The sequence below is a fragment of the Pan paniscus genome, chromosome 4 (genome assembly GCF_029289425.2).
Source record: "Pan paniscus chromosome 4, NHGRI_mPanPan1-v2.0_pri, whole genome shotgun sequence".
Taxonomy (NCBI): domain Eukaryota; kingdom Metazoa; phylum Chordata; class Mammalia; order Primates; family Hominidae; genus Pan; species Pan paniscus.
Window position 1 is genome coordinate 118,060,443 of NC_073253.2, and position 22,644 is coordinate 118,083,086.

General features: G+C 38.2%; 1 protein-coding gene and 1 pseudogene across 1 annotated transcript in view; both read left to right on the plus strand.

Moving 5' to 3' along the window:
* Positions 1-313: 313 nt before the first annotated feature.
* Positions 314-22,644, plus strand: part of SNX2 (sorting nexin 2) — a 54,467-nt gene continuing 32,136 nt past the window's right edge. Inside the window, exons 1-2 of the mRNA XM_003826695.7 lie at positions 314-538; positions 20,420-20,537. Coding sequence (XP_003826743.1) covers positions 431-538; positions 20,420-20,537 — 226 coding nt within the window. The 5' untranslated portion in view covers positions 314-430. The remainder of the gene's footprint in view (positions 539-20,419; positions 20,538-22,644) is intronic.
* LOC112440004 (small nucleolar RNA U13) lies at positions 21,242-21,381 on the plus strand (annotated as a pseudogene).

The following is a 22,644-nucleotide window of genomic DNA, read 5'->3' on the forward strand; positions in this document are numbered from 1 at the left end:
AATACTCCATCTCGCCTCAGCCTGCGTGCAATCCAAGCCCAGAGACTGGTGCCCAGGCTCTACCACTTCCTACAGAAGATTTAAAAACTGGTAGTGCCAACAGAAATTATTTAGCCTAGTCCGGCCAAGAAGGTGATGTGGTAATAAAGTCCAAGATTCTGCCACATAAGTCGGGTCAGCAAGTCGGCGGCCAAAAGAGCGCCACGTCCCAGACTTTCTGGGAGAAGGCGGGACAAAGGGGCGGGGCGAGCGCAGCGCACTCCGGGTGGGCGCCGTCAAGGGGCCGGGGGCGGGGCCGAGCGCGGCTGGGCGGGGCCTTGAGAGGCCGGCCGGGGGCGGGGCAGCTGGCGGGTCGGCGCGGGCCCAGCCGTGCGTGCTCACGTGACGGGTCCGCGAGGCCCAGCTCGCGCAGTCGTTCGGGTGAGCGAAGATGGCGGCCGAGAGGGAACCTCCTCCGCTGGGGGACGGGAAGCCCACCGACTTTGAGGATCTGGAGGACGGAGAGGACCTGTTCACCAGCACTGTCTCCACCCTAGAGGTGAGACCGCGTCGCTGCGGGTGCTGCGCTGCGTGGCTGCCGCGCGTCTCACCTTTCCCCTGCCCCGACTTGTCCCTCCCCATCCCCCGTGTTTGCAAGGACCGTCTTGGGGTGACACCTGTGACGCGAGCCCCACCTCCGGTGCCTGTCAGAGGGATGTGCTTGGGCTGAGCGCAGGGCCTCCTCAGGAGAGCAGCCTGCGGCCCGCGGGTGCCGACCTAATCCTCAGAGGGGCCAGAACCGAACCGAGCATTGCAGCGGCCCTTTCCCAGCTCAGCTGGCCTTCCTCGGTGTCTCTTGCACCTCCTCCTCTTCAAGCCAGAGAAGGGCTTGCTCTGCATCCCAGTAAACTTCCACCGAGCTCTTTTGAAGGGGTGCTTGCTTTTCCTTTCCAGAGGGAGGGTGTGCCGCTGCCAGGGGAACGCAATGAAGTGAGCGCTGAGGGGCCGAGGGTCTGTGGGGAACGAATGGGTGCACTTTCCCAGGAATGGCCCTTCACGGACTGCTGGTTCCTCTTGAGGGAGCTGCTTCTGATTTGGACTGTTAAATAGGTAAATGCATTTGCCTGTTTTTGTTTGTCTTTAGTTCCTAGACTTTTAAAAGGTCATAGTATTTATTAAATGTAAAGCTGAAGGCAGGACTAGTCCAGGAAACTGCTGTTGTGTGTGTGTGTGTTTTCTAAGTTACCAAGGGAGAAATAGAAACAGATCTCCACTCCTTCTTCCTCTTTTCTCGCTTGATCAGCGATCTCTGAAGCTGTGTGTTCCTGTTTTTGTCAAAGGAAGCACCCTCTATAAACTTAACTGTATTGGGCCCTCCTTATATCCAGTTCCATTTGAATTGCTTTGCGTTTGATGAGAGCACCCACACCTCACAGCCTAATTTTAAGTGTGTGTATGTGAATTAAAATGTACGAAATTTCCCAGAGGATTGTTTACCGTGGGCTATACTTGCTTTTAAAGTACTTTCAATAAGCTTTCTTGGCTTGTTTAACTCTGCACCAAATCAATTGGAAATTACTGTAAAATACCCATTATCCGAAATTCAGTTACCTGAAACTGGAAACCCGGAAACCGTTTTCAGCACTGATCACATTCTGCTAATTGGATGTGCAGTGTCCCACCCAAACCCCACCTCCCCTCAGGTTATAAGTTTTCTGCAGCTTAGTGTTAGTTTCCTGATCATCTTTGTGTCTCTCACAAAATCTTGAACATGTGTATTTATTAGGTTGGTGCAAAAGTAATTGCGGTTTTTGCCATCCCTTTTAATAGCCAAAAGCCGCAATTACTTTTGCACAAACCTAATAGTAAATGTTTGCCTGAGTTAAAACCAGCACCTCCTGAAATTAATAAAAATTATCTTGCAGAATATATTTTCGGGGATTAGTATCCTTTTAGCCCTTTCTACTTACTATACAGCTACTTTAACATGTACATGTGTTGAAAGTGTCTGCAGGATCCTAAGACCTGTATTCCTTTTGGAGGATACAGTTTTTCTACCAGCGAGAATCAGAACAAACTTGATTGACCCTAGTGTGAACTAGAATACTGTGAAGGCTAAGCATTCTGTTGGGGGTCGTTTAGAGTTGAGTAGAAAGAACTATCATCTGTATTGCCCATGTGAATAAAACTTTTTAAAAAATAGAGTGTTACAACCTTTTTTCAGTAAGTCTGCAAAGTTTTATCATGAATAATTTATCTTGGTTAACGCACTGTAAAAGTTGTAAACACATTTGTTTTTGATTGTTCATCTCAGCACCTTATTTAATGTACTCATTTAGGTTACTAATTTTCAGAAGGTGGTGTGGCTATGAGATTTGTAAAGTCAGATTTTTTTTTCTTTTTAAATTTGGGAAGGATATATAGCAGTATTTCCTAGTATACCAAAACTGCTTTAAAGGAATGTTCTTTCAGTACTTCACTTTTCTTTTAAACAGTGCTTCTCAAACTGTGGTGTGCTGGAGTATCCACAGTATTCATCTTTAAAATGCAGATGCCTGTGCCTCACTGGAAACTTCATGTTTAATAAGTGTTCTAGATCCGTGTTTTGCAATCTTTGTAAATAGGGATCTTGTTGAAGTGCAAATTCGGATTCTGTAGGACTGGGTAGAACCCAATATTCTGCATTTTTAACACGCTTTCCTGATATCAGTGCTTCTGGTCCATAGACAACATTGAGTTGCAAGGCCCTACGTGATTCTGATATAGATCATCAGGCTTGAATAGTTATTACCTAAGAAAATATATACTACTTAAACCATAAAATCGAAAGTAAGACATATAAATTAATGTCTTTTAACTTAAAGTAAGTCAGAGTTTATTATATTATTCATATAGGAACTTTTTCATTTAAGAGCATTTAATTTGCAGGGGGATCAATTGAAATTTAAGTGAAAATCAAATTATAGAAAGCTTCAATGGCATAATTGTTAAGCTTGTAATGCCTATGCATTACTATATCTGCACACTTATGTGTATATTTTTACTTTTATTATTTTTAATTGACACATAATGTACATACTTATGGAGTACAGTGTGATGTTTCAATACCTGTGTACAATGTGTAATGATCAGATCAGGATAATTAGCTTATCCATTACCTCAAACGTTTATCAGTTCTTTGTGTTGGAACATTCAAAATCTGCTCATCTAGCCCTTTGAAAATATACAATAAATTGTTAATTTTAGTCAATGTATGGTGTTCTAGAACACTAGAATTTATTCCTCCTATTTGGCTGTAATTTTGTATGTTAACCCATTTTTGACTATTGGCCCCTTCCCAGACTCTTGTAATCACTAGTCTACTTTCTACTTCTGTAAGATCAACTTTTTTAACTTTTACATATGAGTAAGAACATGCAGTATTTGTCTTTCTGTGCCTGGCTTATTTTACTTAACATAATGACCTCCAAGCTCATCCATGTTGTTACAAATGACAGGATTTCATTCCTTTTTATAGTTGAATAGTATTCCATCATGCATATATACCACATGCTCTTGATTCATTCATCTGTTGGTGGATATCTAGATTGCTTCCAAATCTTGGCTATTGTGAATAGTGCTGCAGTAAACATGGGGGCACAGATCTCTCCAACATATTTATTTCCTTTCCTTTGGATATTTACCCAGTAGTGGGATTGCTGAATCATATGGTAGTTGTATTTTCAGTTTTCTGAGTAAACTCCATACTGTTTTCCATAATGGCTATACTAATTACGTTCCCATCAGCAGCAGTGTATAAGATAACTCCTTTCTCCACATCTTTGCTAGCATTTGTTATTTTTAGACTTTTTATTTATTTTTATTTTTATTTTTTTGAGACAGAGTCTCGCTCTGTCGCCCAGGGTGGAGTGCAGTGGTTTGATCTTGGCTCACTGCAGTCTCCACCTCCCAGGTTCAAGCAGTTCTCCTGCCTCAGCCTCCTGAGTAGCTGGGACTACAGGCGTGCACCACCATGGCCTATTTTTTGACTTTTTAATAGCTATTCTGACTGCAGTGAGATAATATCTTATTGTGCTTTTGATTTGCATTTCCTTGATGATTAGTGATGTTGAGAATTTTTTTCTTATGTGTATATTTTTTAACCCAATATTAAACTCCTCCCCTTTCAAAATTAATAACAGCCACATAAAGCTATATCAGTAAATAAAACATTTCAAACTCCTACTGTATGTTTCTGTTGTGACTGTGAAACAAAAAAGGGATGGAGACAGAGAAGGGAATGAGAAGGGAAAAAATCTGGCAAAAGCCTGTTCTTTTATGGTACCTGAGAGGCAAGGCTTTAACTTGTTTATGAATACTGTTTTATTCCTTAAATGGTACAACCCTAAGCTTAATGGTGCTTGACCTTTAAATACAGTTTTGCATGGAGTAGTAGATAGTACATTTTAAAAAAAGGTCAGGAATTTATATTAACTACCTGGTTCTTTTTTAAAAACATCTGTGTTGAGATATGATTTATATATCATATAATTTACCCATTTAGTATGTACAATTTAATGGTTTCTAGTGTATTCACAGATATGTCCCACATCACCTCAGTTTTAGAGTGTTTTCATCACATCAGAAAGATACCCTGTACCCTTTAGCCATCATCCCACGCCTTAATTCCCTCATCCCCTCTGTCCTCAACTCTAAGCAACCACTAATCTACTTTCTGTCCCTAGATTTCCCTATTCTAGACTTTATATGAATGAATCGTATAATACATGGTCTTTTGTGACGGGCTTTTTTCCTTTAGTACAATGGTTTCTAGGTCTGTAGCACGTATCAGTACTTCATTCCTTTTTATGACCAAATAATATTCTATAGTATGGCTGTACCGCAGTTTGTTTAACCATTTGTTGATGGACATTTAGGTGGTTATGAATATGACCGTGAGTATTCAGCTATTGTGAATAATGCCGTTAACATTCGTGTACAAGTGGAATTGCTGGGTTTTGTGGTAACTCCATGTTTAATCATTTGAAGAGTTGCCAGACTGGTTTCCCAAAATGGGATGAGTTGGAGGCACTTTTTAAAAAAATTATTTTATTTTTTCAAGTTCTGGGGTACATGTGCAGGATTTGCAGGTTTGTTAATAGGTAAATGTGTGCCATGGTGGTTTGCTGCTCCTATCAACCCATCACCTAGGTATTAAGCCCAGCATGCATTAGGTCTTTTCCCTAATGCTCTCCCGCCCTCCCCTTACAGGCCCCAGTTTGTGTTGTTTCAAGTTGGAGGCACTTTAAACAGTCTGAGGTTAAAGGCCTAAAGAAAGAAAGTGCAAATAATAAAGGAGAAAAGAGAACTTATGTAATAACAGATTAAAAGATAATATTCAGAAGTCTTATAATGCCTCCCTTCAGATGATTCTTAGGGGAGGGAATAATAAGTTTATTTCACTTGAGGTTATGTTGTATCAGTGAAGATAGCATTAGGCAGCTAGGACTGCTGGATGGGCTAGAGATGTAGCTTTGGGAGTCTATCTTAAACTTATTGAAAACACTAAACCGGGATCTTTGTGGAAATCTAGTCTTCCTCTAGTGGAGTGTATGAACCAACAGAAGTCAATATAATAAATACAATCGTGTGAATAAATACCTGCCATACCAGGTGATATATGTGTAATTAAAAATCTGCACAAGGTACAGAAACAGGTGATATATGTGTAATTAAAATAGAAATAGTATAGAAGACTGGGGTGACTTGATTGCATAGAGATGATCTTTGAGGCCCTGAAAGTGGTTGAGAATTATCAAGAGAAAGTAGAATAAGACAGGAGACACTTTTGATAAAGAGGAACTGAGAGCAAGTTTAGTATCTGCTGTTCTAACATAACAGGTAGTAAAAGTATATATAACTTGTTTTCTTTTCGTTTTTTTTTTTTTTTTTTTTTTTTTGAGACAGAGTCTTGCGCTGTCCCAGGCTGGAGTGCAGTGGCGCAACCTCAGCTCACTGCAGCCTCTGCCTCCCAGGTTCAAGCGATTCTCCTGCCTCAGCCTTCCACGTAGCTGGGATTACAGGTGCACGCCACCATGCCCGGCTAATTTTTGTATTTTTAGTGGAGACGAGGTTTCACCATGTTGACCAAGCAGGTCTCGAACTCCTGACCTCGTGATCTGTCCACCTCGGCCCCCCAGAGTGCTGGGATTACAGGCCTGAGCCACCACGCACAGCCTTGTTTTCTTAATTCTGTTTTCTAATCCTTGGGCCTCCAACTTTAAATGTATGAATTTTTTGAAAATTTCATTACGAATTATCTATGTTTCAGAGGGAAAAATTTGTGAACAGGTATTTAAATGCATTAAGCATGGAAAATTACTAGAAGGAGATTTATGAAGAAGCATGATTCAAGTTGACCACTTTCTCTTGAAACCATTAAATTTAAGGAGTTTTGAATGAATTATTTTTAGATCCTATAAAAATATGTTATTTTTTGAAGTTGCTTGTGACAGGGATGCTCAGCTTTTCTTGAAGAGATTTTCTTAGCCTCTTCCCAGCCTCTGGCAACCACTGATCTGTTTTCTGCCTAAAGTTTTGTCTTTTCTAGAATGTCATATAGGTGGAATCATAGATTATGAAACTTTTAGAGTTTGACTTTCTTTAACTTAACATAAAGCATTTGAGAGTCATCAAGTTTGTTCTATGTATCAATTGTTAATGACTTGTTTATTATTGATTTAGTATTCCATTGTTTGTATGTAACAGTTTGTTGATCAGCTGAAGGACATTTCAGTTGTTTCCAGTTTGGGGTATTTATGAATAAAGCAATATAAACATGTATTTACAGGCTTTTGTGTGAGCATGAGTTTTCAGTTTTGCAGCGTACATACCTCCAAAGTAGGGTGGCTGGGTTGTGTGGTAAATATAAGCTTAATTTTAAATAAACTGCCAAACTATTTTCCAAAGTGGCTATACCATTTTGCATTGCATCAATAATGACTAAGAATGACAGTTTTTCCATATCCTTGTCAGCACTTGTTAATTATCAATTTTAATTTTAGGCATTGGTGAGCTTAAGGCTGGTCTTGCTAGCAAGAACTGTATGTTACATTTTTAGGAATTTTATGAACTAGTTAATAAACAGCCATTATTAAAAATTAAATGCAATGAATTTAAAATTAAATATATACCTATGTAAAGATTATACATAATTTTATAAAATTTTTATTAATGTTATAAATATGTAAAAATAATAAATATATAAAGCTCCTTGCTTTCTAATTCCTTTACTACATTTCAGTATTACCTGTGCTCTTGAGATTAATTATGTCTCTTGTGTCTGTATGGTGGAAGGTACGTGTCTTCCCAACTCTACCACAGAAATCAGCAAAAGCTAAAAATCTGGATCTTCTCCTCTGCAGATCTGATTGCTAAACATTTACCAGCACAACACTGATTTTTAGCCATTCTAAGAGGTGTTTAGTGTTACCTCATGCCTTTAATATATATTCACTAATGCCTAATATTGCTGAGTATCTTTTTATGTACATACCATCTGAATATTATCTTTTTTGGTTATGTGTCCTTTTACATCTTTTGCTTATTTTTTTATTTTATTTTATTTGAGACAGAGTCTTGCTCTGTTGCCCAGGCTTGGAGTGCGGTGGTGTGATCTCGGTTCACTGCAACCTCCACCTCCCGGGTTCAAAAGATTCTCCTGCCTCAGCCTCCTGAATAGCTGGGATTACAGGCACCCACCCCCACGCCCAGCTAATTTTTGTATTTTTAGTAGATACAGGGTTTCACCATGTTATCCAGGTTGGTCTCGAACTCCTAACCTCAGGCAGTTCACCCTTCTCAGCCTCCCAAAGTGCTGAGATTACAGGCGTGAGCCACCACGCCCGGCCTATTTTATTTTATTTGAGATGGAGTCTCACTCTGCTGCCCAGGCTAGAGAGCAGTTGGCACAATCTCTGCTCACTGCAACCTCCACCTCCCCAGTTCAAGCGATTCTCCTGCCTCAGCCTCCCTAGTAGCTGGGATTACAGGTGCCCACCACCATGCCCAGCTAATTTTTGTATTTTTAGTAGAGATAGGGTTTCGCCATGTTAGCCAGGCTGGTCTTGAACTCCTGACCTGAAGTGATCTACCTGCCTTGGCCTCCCAAAGTGTTGGGATTACAGGCATGAGCTATTGCACCTGACCTGTTTTGCTCATTTAAAATATTGAATTTTGAGAATTATTTATGTTCTGAATATTTTTTTCCCAGTCGGTGACTTGCGTTTTTTGTTTTGTTTCTTTGTTTTTGTTTTTTGTTTTTGTTGAGATGGAGTCTCGCTCTGTCACTAGGTTGGAGTGCAGTGGCGTGATCTCGGCTCACTGCAACCTCCACCTCCCCAGTTCAAGCGATTCTCCTGCCTCAACCTCCTGAATAGCTGGGACTACACACACGTGCCACCATGCCCAGCTAATTTTTTTTTTTTTTGTATTTTTAGCAGAGACAAGATTTCATAATGTTAGCCAGGATGGTCTCGATCTCTTGACCTCGTGATCCACCCATCTCGGCCTCCCAGACTGCTGGGATTATAGGCGTGAGCCACTGCGCCTGCCCAGTGACTTGTTTTTTTGTTTGATTAACCGTATCTTTCTCAGAGCAGATGTTTAACATTAACATTTAAAGGAAAGCTATCTTTTCTTTTTTTATTGATAGTATTTTAGATGTCACATATATGAAATCCTTTGCTAACTTTAACCCACGGTCACAAAGATTTTGCTTATAGTGTCTTCCAAAAGAATTTGGAATTTTACATTGTACATTTAGGATTCATGTTGAGTTAATTTTTGTGTGAGATACGGGTTGACATTCTTTTTTTAAAATACAGATACTTAATTATTCCAGCACCATTTGTTGAAAGTCTAGCCTTTCTTTATTGGGCTGTCTTTTTCAGAAATGAACTGACCATATATATGTGGGTTGACCTATTTCTGTTTTGTTTCATTGATCTGTTGAGAATCCTTTCCCAGTCTACACTGTCTTGATTATTTAATCTGAATCTTGAAATCAAGTCGAATGACTCCTCTAACTTTGTTATTTTAAAAATTGCCTTGGCTATTCTAGTTCTTTTGCTTTTTCTTATAATTTTAGAATCAATTTGTTGATTTCTACTGAAAAATCCTGCGGAGATTTTAATTGGGATTGTGTTGAATTCAGAAATTAGTTTCAGGAGAATTAACCCATTAACAATTTCTTTTATTACTTTTTATATTTCCCCTTTGGTTGCATGTTCACCCTGTATAATAGCAACTGTTCTAAACACTTACTAGGTTTAGTAGGTTTTTGTAGAGTCCGATGATTTTCTGTGTAGGTAATCATATTGTTTGTGATTGGAGTTTTATTTCCTTCTCTCAGTCTTAATACCTTTTTTTTTATTCTCTTGTCCTAATGGCTGGGTAGGACCACCAGTATAATATTGAATAAAAGTGGTGATAGTGAATATTCTTTCCTTTTTCATGATCTCAGGATATAAGATGTTATCTGTAAGGTTTTTTGTTTTTTTTAATGAGCTTAATCAAATGAAAGAAGTTCTCCTCTGTTTCTAGTTTTCTGAGTTTTTATCCATGAACGGATGTTAATTTTGACAAATGCTTTTTCTGCATTCATTGTGATAATCATATAGTTTTCTTCTTTAGTTTATTGATAAGTTAGATTATATTGATTTTTTTTTCTTTTTTTTTAAGCCCCACCCTCAGAATGATTTTCAAACTGATTCAAAAAGGTTGAATCAGCATTGCATTCTTGGGATAAACCCCACACAATCATAATGTATTTATCCTTTTTATATATTGCTGGATGCAATTTGCTAGATTTTGTTTAGGCTTTTGTGTCTATGTTCACGACAGATATTTGTGTTTTCTTTTTCATGTATCTTTGGTTTTCATATGAGAAATGCTAGCTTCGTTAAGTGATTTGGCGAGTGTTTCCTCTTATTTCATATTCTTGAAGAGGTTGTGTGGAATTAGTCTTACGTCTTCCCTAAATGTTGATAGAATTTACTAATGAAGTCATCTGAATTGTAGTTTTGTTTGTTGGAAGGCTTTTAACGACAAATTCAATTTTTAAAATACAGGACTGCTTCATGGTGAACTTCGGAAGTATGTATCTTTTAAGGAATTTATCCATTCAGCCTCAGTTGTGAAATTTATGGGCATACTGTTTTTTGTAGTACTTATCATCCTGTTAACATGTTTGTGGAGTCTGTGGATGGTAAACTTTTCTTTTTTTTCCTGATACTGGTAATTTACATCTTCTGTTTATTTATGTATTTTGATTTGGTAGAGGTTTGATATCCTCTTAGGATCTTCTTAAAGAATTACCTTTTGCTTTCATTAATTTTTTTCCTCCTGTTGTTTCTGTTGTGAATTTCATTGATTTCTGCTCTGTTTTCTTTCTTCTGCTTGCTTTGTGTTTAATTTGCTCTTCTAGTTTTTTTTTTTGTTAATTTTATTTTTTATTTTTTTTGTAGAGACAGGGAGTCACACTATGTTGCCCAGGCTGCTCTCAAACTCCTGGCCCCAAGTGAACCACTTACCTTGGCCTCCCAAAATGCTGGAATTACAAGTGTGAGCCACTGCACGGAGCCTGGTTTTCTAGTTTCTTATTAAAGTAGAAGCTTGGATCATTGATTTGAGACTTTTTTTCCCTACTCTTGCTGTTTAGCTATATATTTCCCTCTAAGCACGACTTTGGCTGCATTCCACAAATTTTGATAAATGTGGTTTTGTTTTCATTCAATTTAAAATAATTTCTAGTTTCTCTTGTGACCTCTTATTTGATCTATGAGTTATTTAGAAGTACATTATTTAATTTCCAAAATTTGAGGATATTCCAGATAGCTATTACTGATTTCTGGTTTCATTTGGTGATAGTAAGAGAATGTTTTATGCTTTTCATTTTTTTAATTGTTAAAGTTTGTTTTATGGGCCAGAACATGTTCTATTATGGTAAGTGTTCTGTGTGCACTTTTGAAAAGAATGTATATATAGTCTGTTTTGTTGGGTGGAGTGTCGCATAAATGTTAGGTCAAGTTGGTTGATATTTTTCTGTCTTTCCCTGTTACCTATTTACTTGTTTTATCAATTACTGAGAGAAAAGTGTTGAAGTCTCCAAGATAATTGTATATTTTTAATTTTTATTTCTTGTTTTAGTTCACTTAGTTTTTCCTTTATGTATTTTGAAGCTATTTTGTTACATAGATGCTTAGGATTGTTTTGTCTTCTTGGTAAATTGACCCTTTTATCATATAATGTCCCTTTTTATTGATGATAATATTTCTTATTCTGAAGTTTACACCCTCTGATGTTTAGCACAACAGCTTTCTTGTAGATTGTCTGCATGACATATCTTTTTTATTGTTTTACTTTTAACTAATTTAATATGTCTTTAAAGCAGGTTTTTTTTAGGCAACATGTGTGTAGTTATTTTTATATCCAGTCTAGCCATTTCTGTTTCCTAATGGGTATATTTAGGCTATTTATTTAATTATTGATGTGGCTAGATTAGATCTACCGTTTTATTTGCTTGCTGTTTTTCTCTTCAGTTTTTTTCCTTTTCTCCTTTCTTGTGTATTACTTTATGTTTATTAGTATTTCATTTTATCTACTGGGTATTTGTTTAATATCATTATATTTAAATATATATTTTAGTGGTTGCTCTGCAGCTTAAAATATACATACCTGAGTTAATATTATACTTCACGTAAAATGCCAAGCTTTACAACCACATAGGTTCATTTACCTTCCCTCCTTTACACTTGGAAGTCATTGCTGCCCACACCAATAGCATAGTTTTGCAGTTGGCACCATCCTCAGGAAAAGTTAAGACAGAATACAAAAAAAAAAATGGCAAAATGGATCCTTGTAAGGATGGGCCATTTTTTACATTTTGGCTCCCTCCTTAGTCGGCCTGCTATTTTTTACTTTTATATTGTTGCTTTTTGTATTCTATCCAGAATTTTTAGTGTCAGTCTGTGGGGGAGGGAGGCTTTAGTGGTCCTTGTTGATCTTGTTTGGAATCCAAAGTGCCACTTTTTAATTGAAGAGATACTAGCAAAAAAATCTTAAAATTTTTTATCCTGCGTACTACCAGGTGATGGTGTGGGGGAATAAAGGAATATTCATTTATTAAGAATACAGATGTCTACTCAGTTGTATATCTTGGACAACTGTAGTTCTGATCATGAAGAACCTGTGTCACAGGCAGAGAAGCCATCAGTACTCTTTTCCACCATAACTTTCTCATTTGGCAGTCACTGTCCACACTCCTTTCCATCCACTAGAAAATAACTCTTTTCCCATTCAGTAGGAACCTGGAAGAGGCATGGAGAGGCAGGACAAAGATAAGTAGGTTTTTGCAACCTTTAAAGAGTGACAGCTCCCTTGGCTGGGTGTGGTGGCTCACGCCTGTAATCCTAGCACTTCAGGAGGCCAAAGCAGGTGGATCACTTGAGGTCAGGAGTTCGAGACCAGCCTAGCCAACATGGTGAAGCCCTGTCTCTACAAAAAATAAAAAAAATTAGCTAGACATGGTGGTGCATGCCTGTAGTTCCAGGTATTTGGGAGGCTGAGGTAGGAGAATTGCTTGAACCTGAGAGGCAGAGGTTGCAGTGAGCCAAGATTGCACCACTGCACACCAGCCTGGGGGACAGAGCAAGACTGTCCCCCCCCAAAAAAAAAAAGAAAGAAAAAGAGTGATAGCTCCCTGGCAGTTGAGCAGGGCACTCCAAGCTGCTGATGGTTGGACACTTGAAGGAAGTGGATTCCTCATAGCCTCTCCATAGTGATATGACTGCTCCCCAGCAGCCTCTACTTGAGTTGCCCACTGCCCACATCATTCCCATTGTGCAGTCCACTCTTGGGCTCTGGACTATGAGGTGAAAAGGTTGTTTTTGTTATATAAACGTGTTTGTTTTTCTTTCTTTGTTTCTGGTGTTAAAACTATGAGTACCCAAGGTATTAGCAATATGAACTTTCAGTTATGATAAGAATACATTATATGTTGCAAATAGTTTACATGTATTATAGCTGTATACTGTATTATAATCTTTACTTCAACAGTCATGTCTATTTTAAAGAACTTAAGAGGAAAAAATAATCTGTTTTATTTATTCAGATATTTACCATTTTTGTTGCTTTTCCTTTACCCAAGGTTTGCTCTTGTAATTTTTCTTTTTAGCATAAAGAATTTCCTTCAGCATTTCTTTTTGAGCATATCTGTTGGTAATGAATATTCTTAATTTGTACTTCATCTGAAAACTTTATTTCACCTTCGATCCTGGAGGATATTTTCACTGTTCATAGGTTTCTGCATCAATAGGTCTTTCAACACTTTTAGAGTGTTATTCCACTGTTTTGTAGCCTTTGTGATTTCTGATGAGAAATCCACAGTTGTTTGAATTGGTATTCCCCTGTAAAAATATGTTGTTTTTCTCTAGCTGCTTATATTTTTTCCCTATAGCTTCCATTTTCAGCAGTTTGAATCTAATGTGTGTAGGCATAGTATTCTTTGTTTTAGCCTCAATGAGGTTTGCCAGGCTTCTTGAATCTGTAAATTTATATCGTTCACCAAATTCGGGAAATTTCAGCTACTGTTTCTTTAAATACTTCTGCAGCAATCTTTCATCCTTCCTTCTGGAACATTTTGGTATTGTCCCATAGGTCCTTGAGGCTTTGTTCATTTTTTCAACTTCTTTTCTCAGGAGAAGTTATCTTTGTTATTCAGATTGGATATTTTCTGTGGATTTATTTTCAGTTGCACTAACACTTTGCTCTTCAGTAACAATAACAACCCATTATTCTCTTCGGTAACAGCTCATTCTGTTATTGAGCTTATGTGAATTTTTTGTTTCAGGTAATTTTTTTTTTCAGTTCTAACATTTTGTTTTCTTTCTTCTTTTTGTAGCAGCTTTCTTTTTTTGCAGCAGCTTCTGTTTCTTTGCTGAGAGCTGTCATTTCATTCACTTCAAATATGTTTACCTTTACTTCATACAACATAGTTAGAAATGCTTTTAAAAGTTTTAAAAAATAATGCGTTCAACATCTGGGTTATTTCTAGGTTGACATCTGTTGATTGTCTTTTCTCTTATTTGATCACATTTTTTGGACTCTTTATGACAAATAATTTTGGACTATATCTTAAACATCCCAAATGTTATATTGTGTAGGCTCTGCATCCTGTTATAATCCTCTGGAGACTATTGGGATTTTTTGTTTATTTTTTTGTTTGGTCAGGCAATCAATTTGCTTAGGTTCAGATTCCAAATTTCTGTTTTGCCTTCTGTGGGCAGTGGTTCTAATCTCAGTTCAGTTTTCAAAGCTTTTGCCTCTTCAGGTCTGTCTCATGCAGGCACCACTCAGGTCTTAGTCTGGGACTTTGACAGTGACCTAAGTATCAATTGAGTTTTCCAGTCTGTGAGAATTGCTGTGCTGTTTGGCTACACATGTGCTGCTCAGGGTTGACCCTGAGATTTGCACACATTCATTCACAGAATTAGGGGATCCCCTTCTCCAGTTTTTTCTCTGGGATTTTCCCCACATTCTTCAGTTTACAAGACCGCCCCACCTTCCCCACCACACACACACATACACACACACACACACACACACACACACACACACACTTCCTCTAGCCCGAAAGATGAGGTTTCTTTTGGTGTTTTATCTACCTGTGCTGTAGCTCCTGTAGTGCAGCTCCATGCCTGGGACTTGCTTTCAGCAAATCAGCAAGAGAAAAGAGGGGGAAAAAACCAGGGATTTATTCATATACACATACTCCTTAGCTCATATGATCCCTTTGTCTGATTCATCTGGCCATAAAGATGAGATTTCTACCAGAGTTTAGCTGTCTCTGTCTCTATACCATTGCACAGGTCTGTGACTGAGGCCCACTTTCAGGACAAAACTATTAGAGAAAAGAGGAAAGGAATAGACTCTCTACCTTTTATGATCTGTCAGAATTTGTTTACTTTTTAGATTCCTCAAGTACCTTTTTAATTTTATCTATAGGCTTTAGTTATAATCAGAGAGAGAGGCTCTAGTTGGCTTACCACTTGTATGAGTTATCTGTTGCTGTGTGACACATTAGCAACTTAAAATAATAAACATTATATCACAGTTTTTAAGGGCTGGAAATCCAGGAGCAGCTTAGCTAGCTAGGTATTCTCATCCAAGGTCTCTCATACAATTGTAGTCAGGATTTCAGCCCGTGCTGCAGTCATCTGACAGCTGAGGAGGATCCACTTTTTTTTTTTTCTCAAAGAGTCTTACTCTGTTGCCCAGGTTGGAGTGCAGTGGTGCGATCTCAGCTCACTGCAACCTCCGCCTCCTGGTTTCAAGCTATCCTCCTGCCTCAGCCTCCCAAGTAGCTGGGACTACAGGTATGCGCCACTATGCCTGGCTAATTTTTTTGTATATTTAAAAGAGATGGGGTTTCTCCATGTTGGCCAGGCTGGTCTTGAACTTCTGACCTCAGGTGATCCACCCACCTCAGCCTCCCAAAGTGCTGAGATTACAGGCGTGAGCCACCGTGCCTGGCCGAGGAGGATCCACTTCTAAGCTCACTCTCATGGCCATTAAGAGGAACCTTCATATCCTTGCCACGTGACCTCTCTATAGACTGCTCAGCATCTGACAACCCATTTTTCCCAATGAGTGGTCAAAGAGAAAGGGTAAGCACAAGACCAACCAAGATGGAAGCCACAGTCATTTATAACCTAATGTCAGAAGTGGGGGAGGAAGATAGTAAGACAGTTCACTTTGGTTGGGCAGAAAAAAAATGGTTTTGGGTTGTCGCAGCAGAAATACATATAAGTGAGAGAAAGGGTAGAAGACAGGGGAATTGGCTAGTTATGGAAGATGTGGGTGGTAAGAGAGAAGTAGGACTTTGGGAAAATATCTGGATATCTGAATTGGGTCACCTACCAAGAAAAGCAGTTGTTTCTTCTTCCCAGTCTTTCTGCCTTTTACTTCCTTTTCTTGTCTTTTTGCATGCAGCTAGAACTTTCAGTATGATGTTGAAAAGAAGTGGTAAAAGGGGACAACCTTGTCTTGTTCCTGATCTTACTGGGAAAGCTTCAAATTTCTCACCATTAAGTATGATGTTAGTTGTAGGCTTTTTGTAGATATTCTTTATCAGGATATCCTCTATTACTAGTTTACTGAAAGTTTATATCATTAATAGATATTGGAGCCACTCTTCCATATTTTTAGGTGGATGCACTATAGGCTATTTCAATTTTTTTTTTTTTTTTTTTTTTTTTTGAGAGGAGTTTCGTTCTTGTTGCCCAGGCTAGAGTGCGATGGCATGATCTTGGCTCACCACAACCTCCGCCTCCCGGGTTCGAGCAATTCTCTTGCCTCAGCCTCCTGAATAGCTGGGATTACAGACATGTGCCACCATGCCCAGCTACTTTTTTTTTGAGATGGAGTCTTGCCCTGTCGCCCAGGCTGGAGTGTAGTGGCGCAGTATCAGCTCACTGCAGCCTCTGCCTCCCGGGTTCCAAAGATTCTCCTGCCTCAGCCTCCTGGGTAGCTGGGATTACAGGCGCCTGCCACCACGCCCGGCTAATTTTTGTATTTTTAGTAGAGACGGGGTTTCACCACATTGGCCAGGCTGGTCTCGAACTCTTGACCTCAAGTGGTACGCCTGCCTTGGCCTCCCAAAGTGCTGGGATTATAGGCATGAGCCACCGCGCCCAGCCTAATGTTGTATTTTTAGTAGAGACGAGATTTTTCCATGTTGGTCAGGCTGGTCTCGAACTCCTGACCTCAGGTGATCCACCTGCCTCGGCCTCCCAGAGTGCTGGGATTACAGGCGTAAGCCACTGCACCTGGCCCTCAATTTTTATAGTAATATAGAACATCTGATTGACAAACTTGTGGTTAATTCTTTGACATATCCATCATTTTCTTAAAACTCAGTTAAATGATAGTCATTGAGTGTTTTACTGCCAGATACTGAGTAAAGAGTAGTGAACAAGATGAGATACTCTTCCTTTCTATGTACAGCATGCAGTCTATAAAACAGATAATACTTATAATGTGGTAAGAGAAATTATGACACAAGTAGGTACTCTATGGAAGTATATAGGCCAATCACCCAATCAGACTCTTCTAGAGTTACAGTTAAGGTTGTCAGGAGTACTTTCAGAGGAAATAATACACAAACTTGTTCTTTAAATTCCTTCAAGTGAAAGTTGCTAAGTTAAAAAGAGGCCCACTTTTGTGAGAATTTGGGACTTTAAGAATTAGTTCTCGAGAGAAAAGAAAGCCTCTTGAAATTTTCCTATAAGAGTTTGAAACTACTTCTGAATGTTCTAAAGAGATATTTTTGTGCCATTGAGGGTAGTTTACTTAAAAAGCTGATGAGAAAATCTTATTAATTAGGAGTGGCATCAAAAGACTATTGATCCTACAAAATGCTTAGTAACTGTTGGGTGCGGTGGCTCACGCCTGTAATCCCAACACTTTGGGAGGCTGAGGCAGGTGGATCACCTGAGGTCAGGATTTCAAGATCAGCCTCACCAACATGGTGAAACCCCTTCTCTACTAAAAATACAAAAAAAATTAGCTGGGTGTGGTGGCGGGTGCCTGTGGTCCCGGCTACTTGGGAGGCTGAGGCAGGAGAATCGCTTGAACCCGGGAGGTGGAGGTTACAGTGAGCCGAGATCGTGCCATTGCACCCCAGCCTGGGCAACAAGAGTGAAACTTCATCTCAAAAAAAAAAAAAAAATTGCTTAGTAACTATACAAGAAAATATTGATACAATTTGCCTTTAATTAAGAAATTCTATTGCAAAATCTACCATTAAGAAAGTAAAAAGGTAAGCCAAAGGTTGGGGGACTAAATTATTAATACATATCTGACAAAGAATTTTTATCCAGAATATATAAGGAACTTCTGCAAATCGATAGGAACAATAGAAAAATGAACAAAATATTTGAAGAGACTCTTCACAAAAGGATATCTAAATTCCCTTTAAACATATGAAAAATTGCTCACCATCATTACTTATCATGGAAATGCAAATTCAGAACACAATGATACATACTCTACATGCTAGAGTAGCGAAAGTGAAAAAAATGGAGTATATCAAAATGTTGGCAAAGAATTGGAGCAACAAAGTTTCATATGCCGCTGGTGGGAGTGTAAAATTATACAACCACTTTAGAAGATTGTTTACTAATAACTTCTAAAGCTGAACATTCATCTACCCTGTGAGCCAGCTATTCCATTCTTAGGTTTATACAAACATTTGTTTACATGTTCACTAAAAGATGAACTAGAAAATTCATAGCAGCACTATTGATAGTATTAATAGTAAAAAATTGATAAACATCTAAGTGCTTATTAACACTAGAGTGGTTCAAGTATGGTATTCACACAATGAAATATTATACACTTATGATAATGAGTGGTCTACTACTACACAGAACAATATGGAAGAATTTTACATACATAGTAACATTAGGGCCAAAAACCAAACACAAAAAATAAGTACCATATGGCTCTATTTTATGAAGAGCAAAAATAGGAATAATTGATCCATACTGGTAGAAGCCCGTATGGTAAAGAATGGGAGGGAGCATAAGTGGAACTTCTAGGTTTGATGGTAATGGTCTTTCATGATCCAAGTGCATTTGCATAGGTATGTTGAGTTTTTGAAACTATCTAGCTGTACACTTTTGATATATACAGTTTTTTTGTGTTATACTTCAATAAAAAGGTTTTTAAAAGACCTAGTTTTGGCCAGGCACAGTGGCTCACGCCTATAATCCCAGCACTTTGGGAGGCCAAGGCGGGCGGATCACCTGAGGTCAGGAGTTCGAGACCAGCCTGGCCAACATGGTGAACCCCATCTCTACTAAAAATACAAAAAAAAATTAGCTGGGTGTGATGGCGGGCACCTGTAATCCCAGCTACTCGGGAGGCTGAGGCAGAAGAATCGCTTGAACCCAGGAAGCAGAGGTTGCAGTGAGCTGAGATCACGCCATTGCACTCCAGCCTGGGCAAGAAGAGCAAAATTCTGTCTCAAAAAAAAAAAAAAAAAAAAAGACCTGGTTTTAACTATTGTAATACGAAAACCCTAATAAAGATAAAAGCTACACAATCTAGGTTTCATTGTGTGTTACTCATTATACGTTACGGTTAAAGAAGTACAAGAGTGGCTCATTCCTGTGATCCCAGCACTTTGGGAGGCTGAGGCGGGTGGATCACCTGAGGTCAGGAGTTCGAGACCAGCCTGACCAACATGGTGAAACCCTGTCTCTACTAAAAATACAAAAATTAGCCAGGCATGGTGGTGCATGCCTGTAATCCCAGTTATTTGGGAGGCTGAGGCAGGAGAATCACTTGAACCCAGGAGGTGGAGGTTGCAGTGAGCCAAGATTGCACCATTGCACTCCAGCCTGGGCAATAGAATGAGACTGTGTCTCAAAACAAACAAACAAACAAACAAACAAACAAACAAACAAAACAAGAATAGTCATTAGCTTAGATGAAATATAAATGTCTTGAGAGGTCACATTTTTAGTTTGAAGCGATAGAAATTTTAGAATAATCGGTCTTAATTCAACTAGTAGTAAGTTTTCCTCTTACAATAAAACAGTGCTTTGAACTTCTTGGACATGCAACATGTTTTCAGGATCTGTTGAGTCACGTGGAATTTTGGTGTTTGGGCATATCTGCCCCCACCAGGAAAAAAAAACAAACAAACATGGCAATAACAAAAACAAAATTAGGGATTTTTGAAAATCAAGGACATGATGTAGTTTTGGTTCTATTGTATATGACTGTAAAATATTAAATTTGGTTTTTGTTAATTATAACTCAGTATGACAAACTAGTACCTCCAAAAAGGATGACTAGAGAAGGTTTTCTGGCCAGGGGCGTTGGCACACACCTGTAATCCCGGCACTTTGGGAGGCTGAAGTGGGAGGATCACTTGAGCTCAGGAGTTCAAGCTGGGCAACATGGTGAAACCCCATCTCTACAAAAAAATAAATAAATAAGTAAATAACCAGGTGTGGTGACGTGCATTTTTAGTCCCAGCTACCCTGGAGGCTGAGGTGGAAGGATCATTTGAGCCTGGGAGGTCAAGGCTGCAGTGACCAAGCTCACATCGCTACACTCCAGCCTGGGCCATAGAGTGAGACCCTGTCTCAAAAATAAAAAGAAAAAAAAGGTTTTCTTTTTTAAATCTTAAGTGACTTTTTGTTAAGAAAGATGATGAGTTAAAAGTGTGTTATTAGTTCATTCTTACTCTCAGAGGAGGATATATAAATAGCTGTTCTTGTTCTTTCCTCCATTCTTTTCAAGAGAATGTTCTATTTCTGTAGTACATGGTGACAGAATTACAACAGGTAAACATGCCAATCCATTACCTATTATTGTTCTTTTTTAACAGTCAAGTCCATCATCTCCAGAACCAGCTAGTCTTCCTGCAGAAGATATTAGTGCAAACTCCAATGGCCCAAAACCCACAGAAGTTGTATTAGATGATGACAGAGAAGATCTTTTTGCAGGTAATTGTCATGTATTTATTTTTTAATAATGGTCAATTGCAGTATATTTTCTATTAGATAGAAACTATCTAAAACAAAACTGAAATTCTGTGTAAAGTGTTAGTGGCAGCTCTTGTAACAACTTAGAAGGATGGGGAATTTCCAGTCACATCACTCTATGAAAAATGTGGACTGTCCAGAGAAGCAAAAATGTGGTTCTTTCTGGCTGTAAGCATTTGAGAATAAATTGTATATTATAATTTGATTGGGGGCAGTATTTAGATGCAAAAGACTAATCATCGTGATGTTCATACTTTGAGAAATAGCAGTGATCATACTTTTTTATTGCTTAGAAGTTGTCCCAAAGCAAAATTAAACTATGGATTTAAAAATTATTCTATATTTATGTTTGAAAGCCGTTTTAATAAATTGCTGTACTATTTACCATCTGTTCCATTTGACCCACTTTTAGGTGAATAAATTGATGCTTAAGGAATTTGTTTTTGATACAGGGGCAGGATTTGGTGTAGTTCATCCTAACTTAAGAAGGACTCTCTTTAACAATTATCTGCTTTAAAATTAAAATTAATGTTTTAATATTAAAAAGCAACATCTTCCTTAAAATTAATGACACAAAAAATGAAAATGGTAAATTTTATTTTGTGTATTTAATAGCCTAATTTACCTGAACTGGCTTTCATTGAGTTAAAACTTAATATGGATGGATTCTTTTGTGGCTCATAAGCTTGGGATTTTCACACTAAACATTTTTAACTCATGAGGTTGGGACTTCACATTAATCTCTAATCTTTGAGATTGCCTCCCTCAAACCTTGCTACAGTATTGGCACATTACCCATCTCACATGAAAAAGGAAAAAGAAAAAAAGATAAAAAATGAATAATTATGTTCTCATCTTTCATAGTGGTTCAATATTCAAACCATTCTGTGTTTTTGTACAAACATGTTTGAAGACAACAATCCTCCATCACAAAAATCCATATAATTTACACCTTGATTCATTCCATGAGAAGTTGTCACTGGAGATGAATTCACATATTTTATTATGTCACAAAATTAAAAATATGATACCAAATACCAGTCATGTTCTCTTTTTAAAATTTTAAGCCACCTAACAACTTAGAGTCAAAATCACCGTTAACCAAAGTTGTAATATTTCAGTATTTGTTATTGTGTCCTTTCATGGACTTTTTTCCAGGCAATCTTTCAAAGTTGTTTCATGGTATTTGTATCTTATGCTAAAAGATGACACAAGTTCTTTCTCTACTTAACAAGTACTAATCTAAAATTCTGTGTATTCCTTTAATGGTATAGGGTCATACATAGAGGTTTTAAATTATCCATTTTTTTAAAGACTCCTTCACCCTATAGTCTCAGATTTCTATGTAGATGAGTATGTTTAAACCTTACTGTAACAACAGAACTGTGTCTGTGTGTGTTTGTGTACATGCAAAGTTTTTTTTTTCTTAACAGTATGCACAGCTGATCAAAGAGTTAGCCAAGTGAGGACTACACAATGATATTTGCCCACTTAGCTTGGTTAGAAAAAAAAAACAGTTTTTAGACAGGTCTCACTCTGTCACCCAAGCTGGAGTATAGCCATGCCATCATAGCTCACAGCAGCTTTGAACTCTTGGGCACAAACAATTCTCCAACCCTTGCTTCTCAAGTAGCTAAGACTTCAGACATGTGCCACTATACCTGGCTAATTTACTCATGTTTTTTTGAGATGGGATCTTGCTATGTTGCCCAGGCTGGTCTTGAACTCCTGGCCTCAAACAGTCCTCCCACCTGGGTCTCCCAAAGTATTGGGATTACAGGCGTGAGCCACTAAGCCCAGCCAGAAAAATCTTCATAGTGTTTTATTCTACCTAGCAGTCTATACTAAATTCTGTGAATCAAATATGGTGAATATCAGTGTTTGTTTTAAAAAAAGAGAGAGATGGGAACTAAAGAACAATAAACATAGTCATCTGTCTCCTTTGTTAACCCAAAAATAGAAACTTTTTTTATGCTTTAGCTTTCATCTTAAACTCAGCTGTATTTCATAATGACATCATTAAGTGACTGAAGACCTAATCTGATCATTTTTGTATGAATGAATGAGT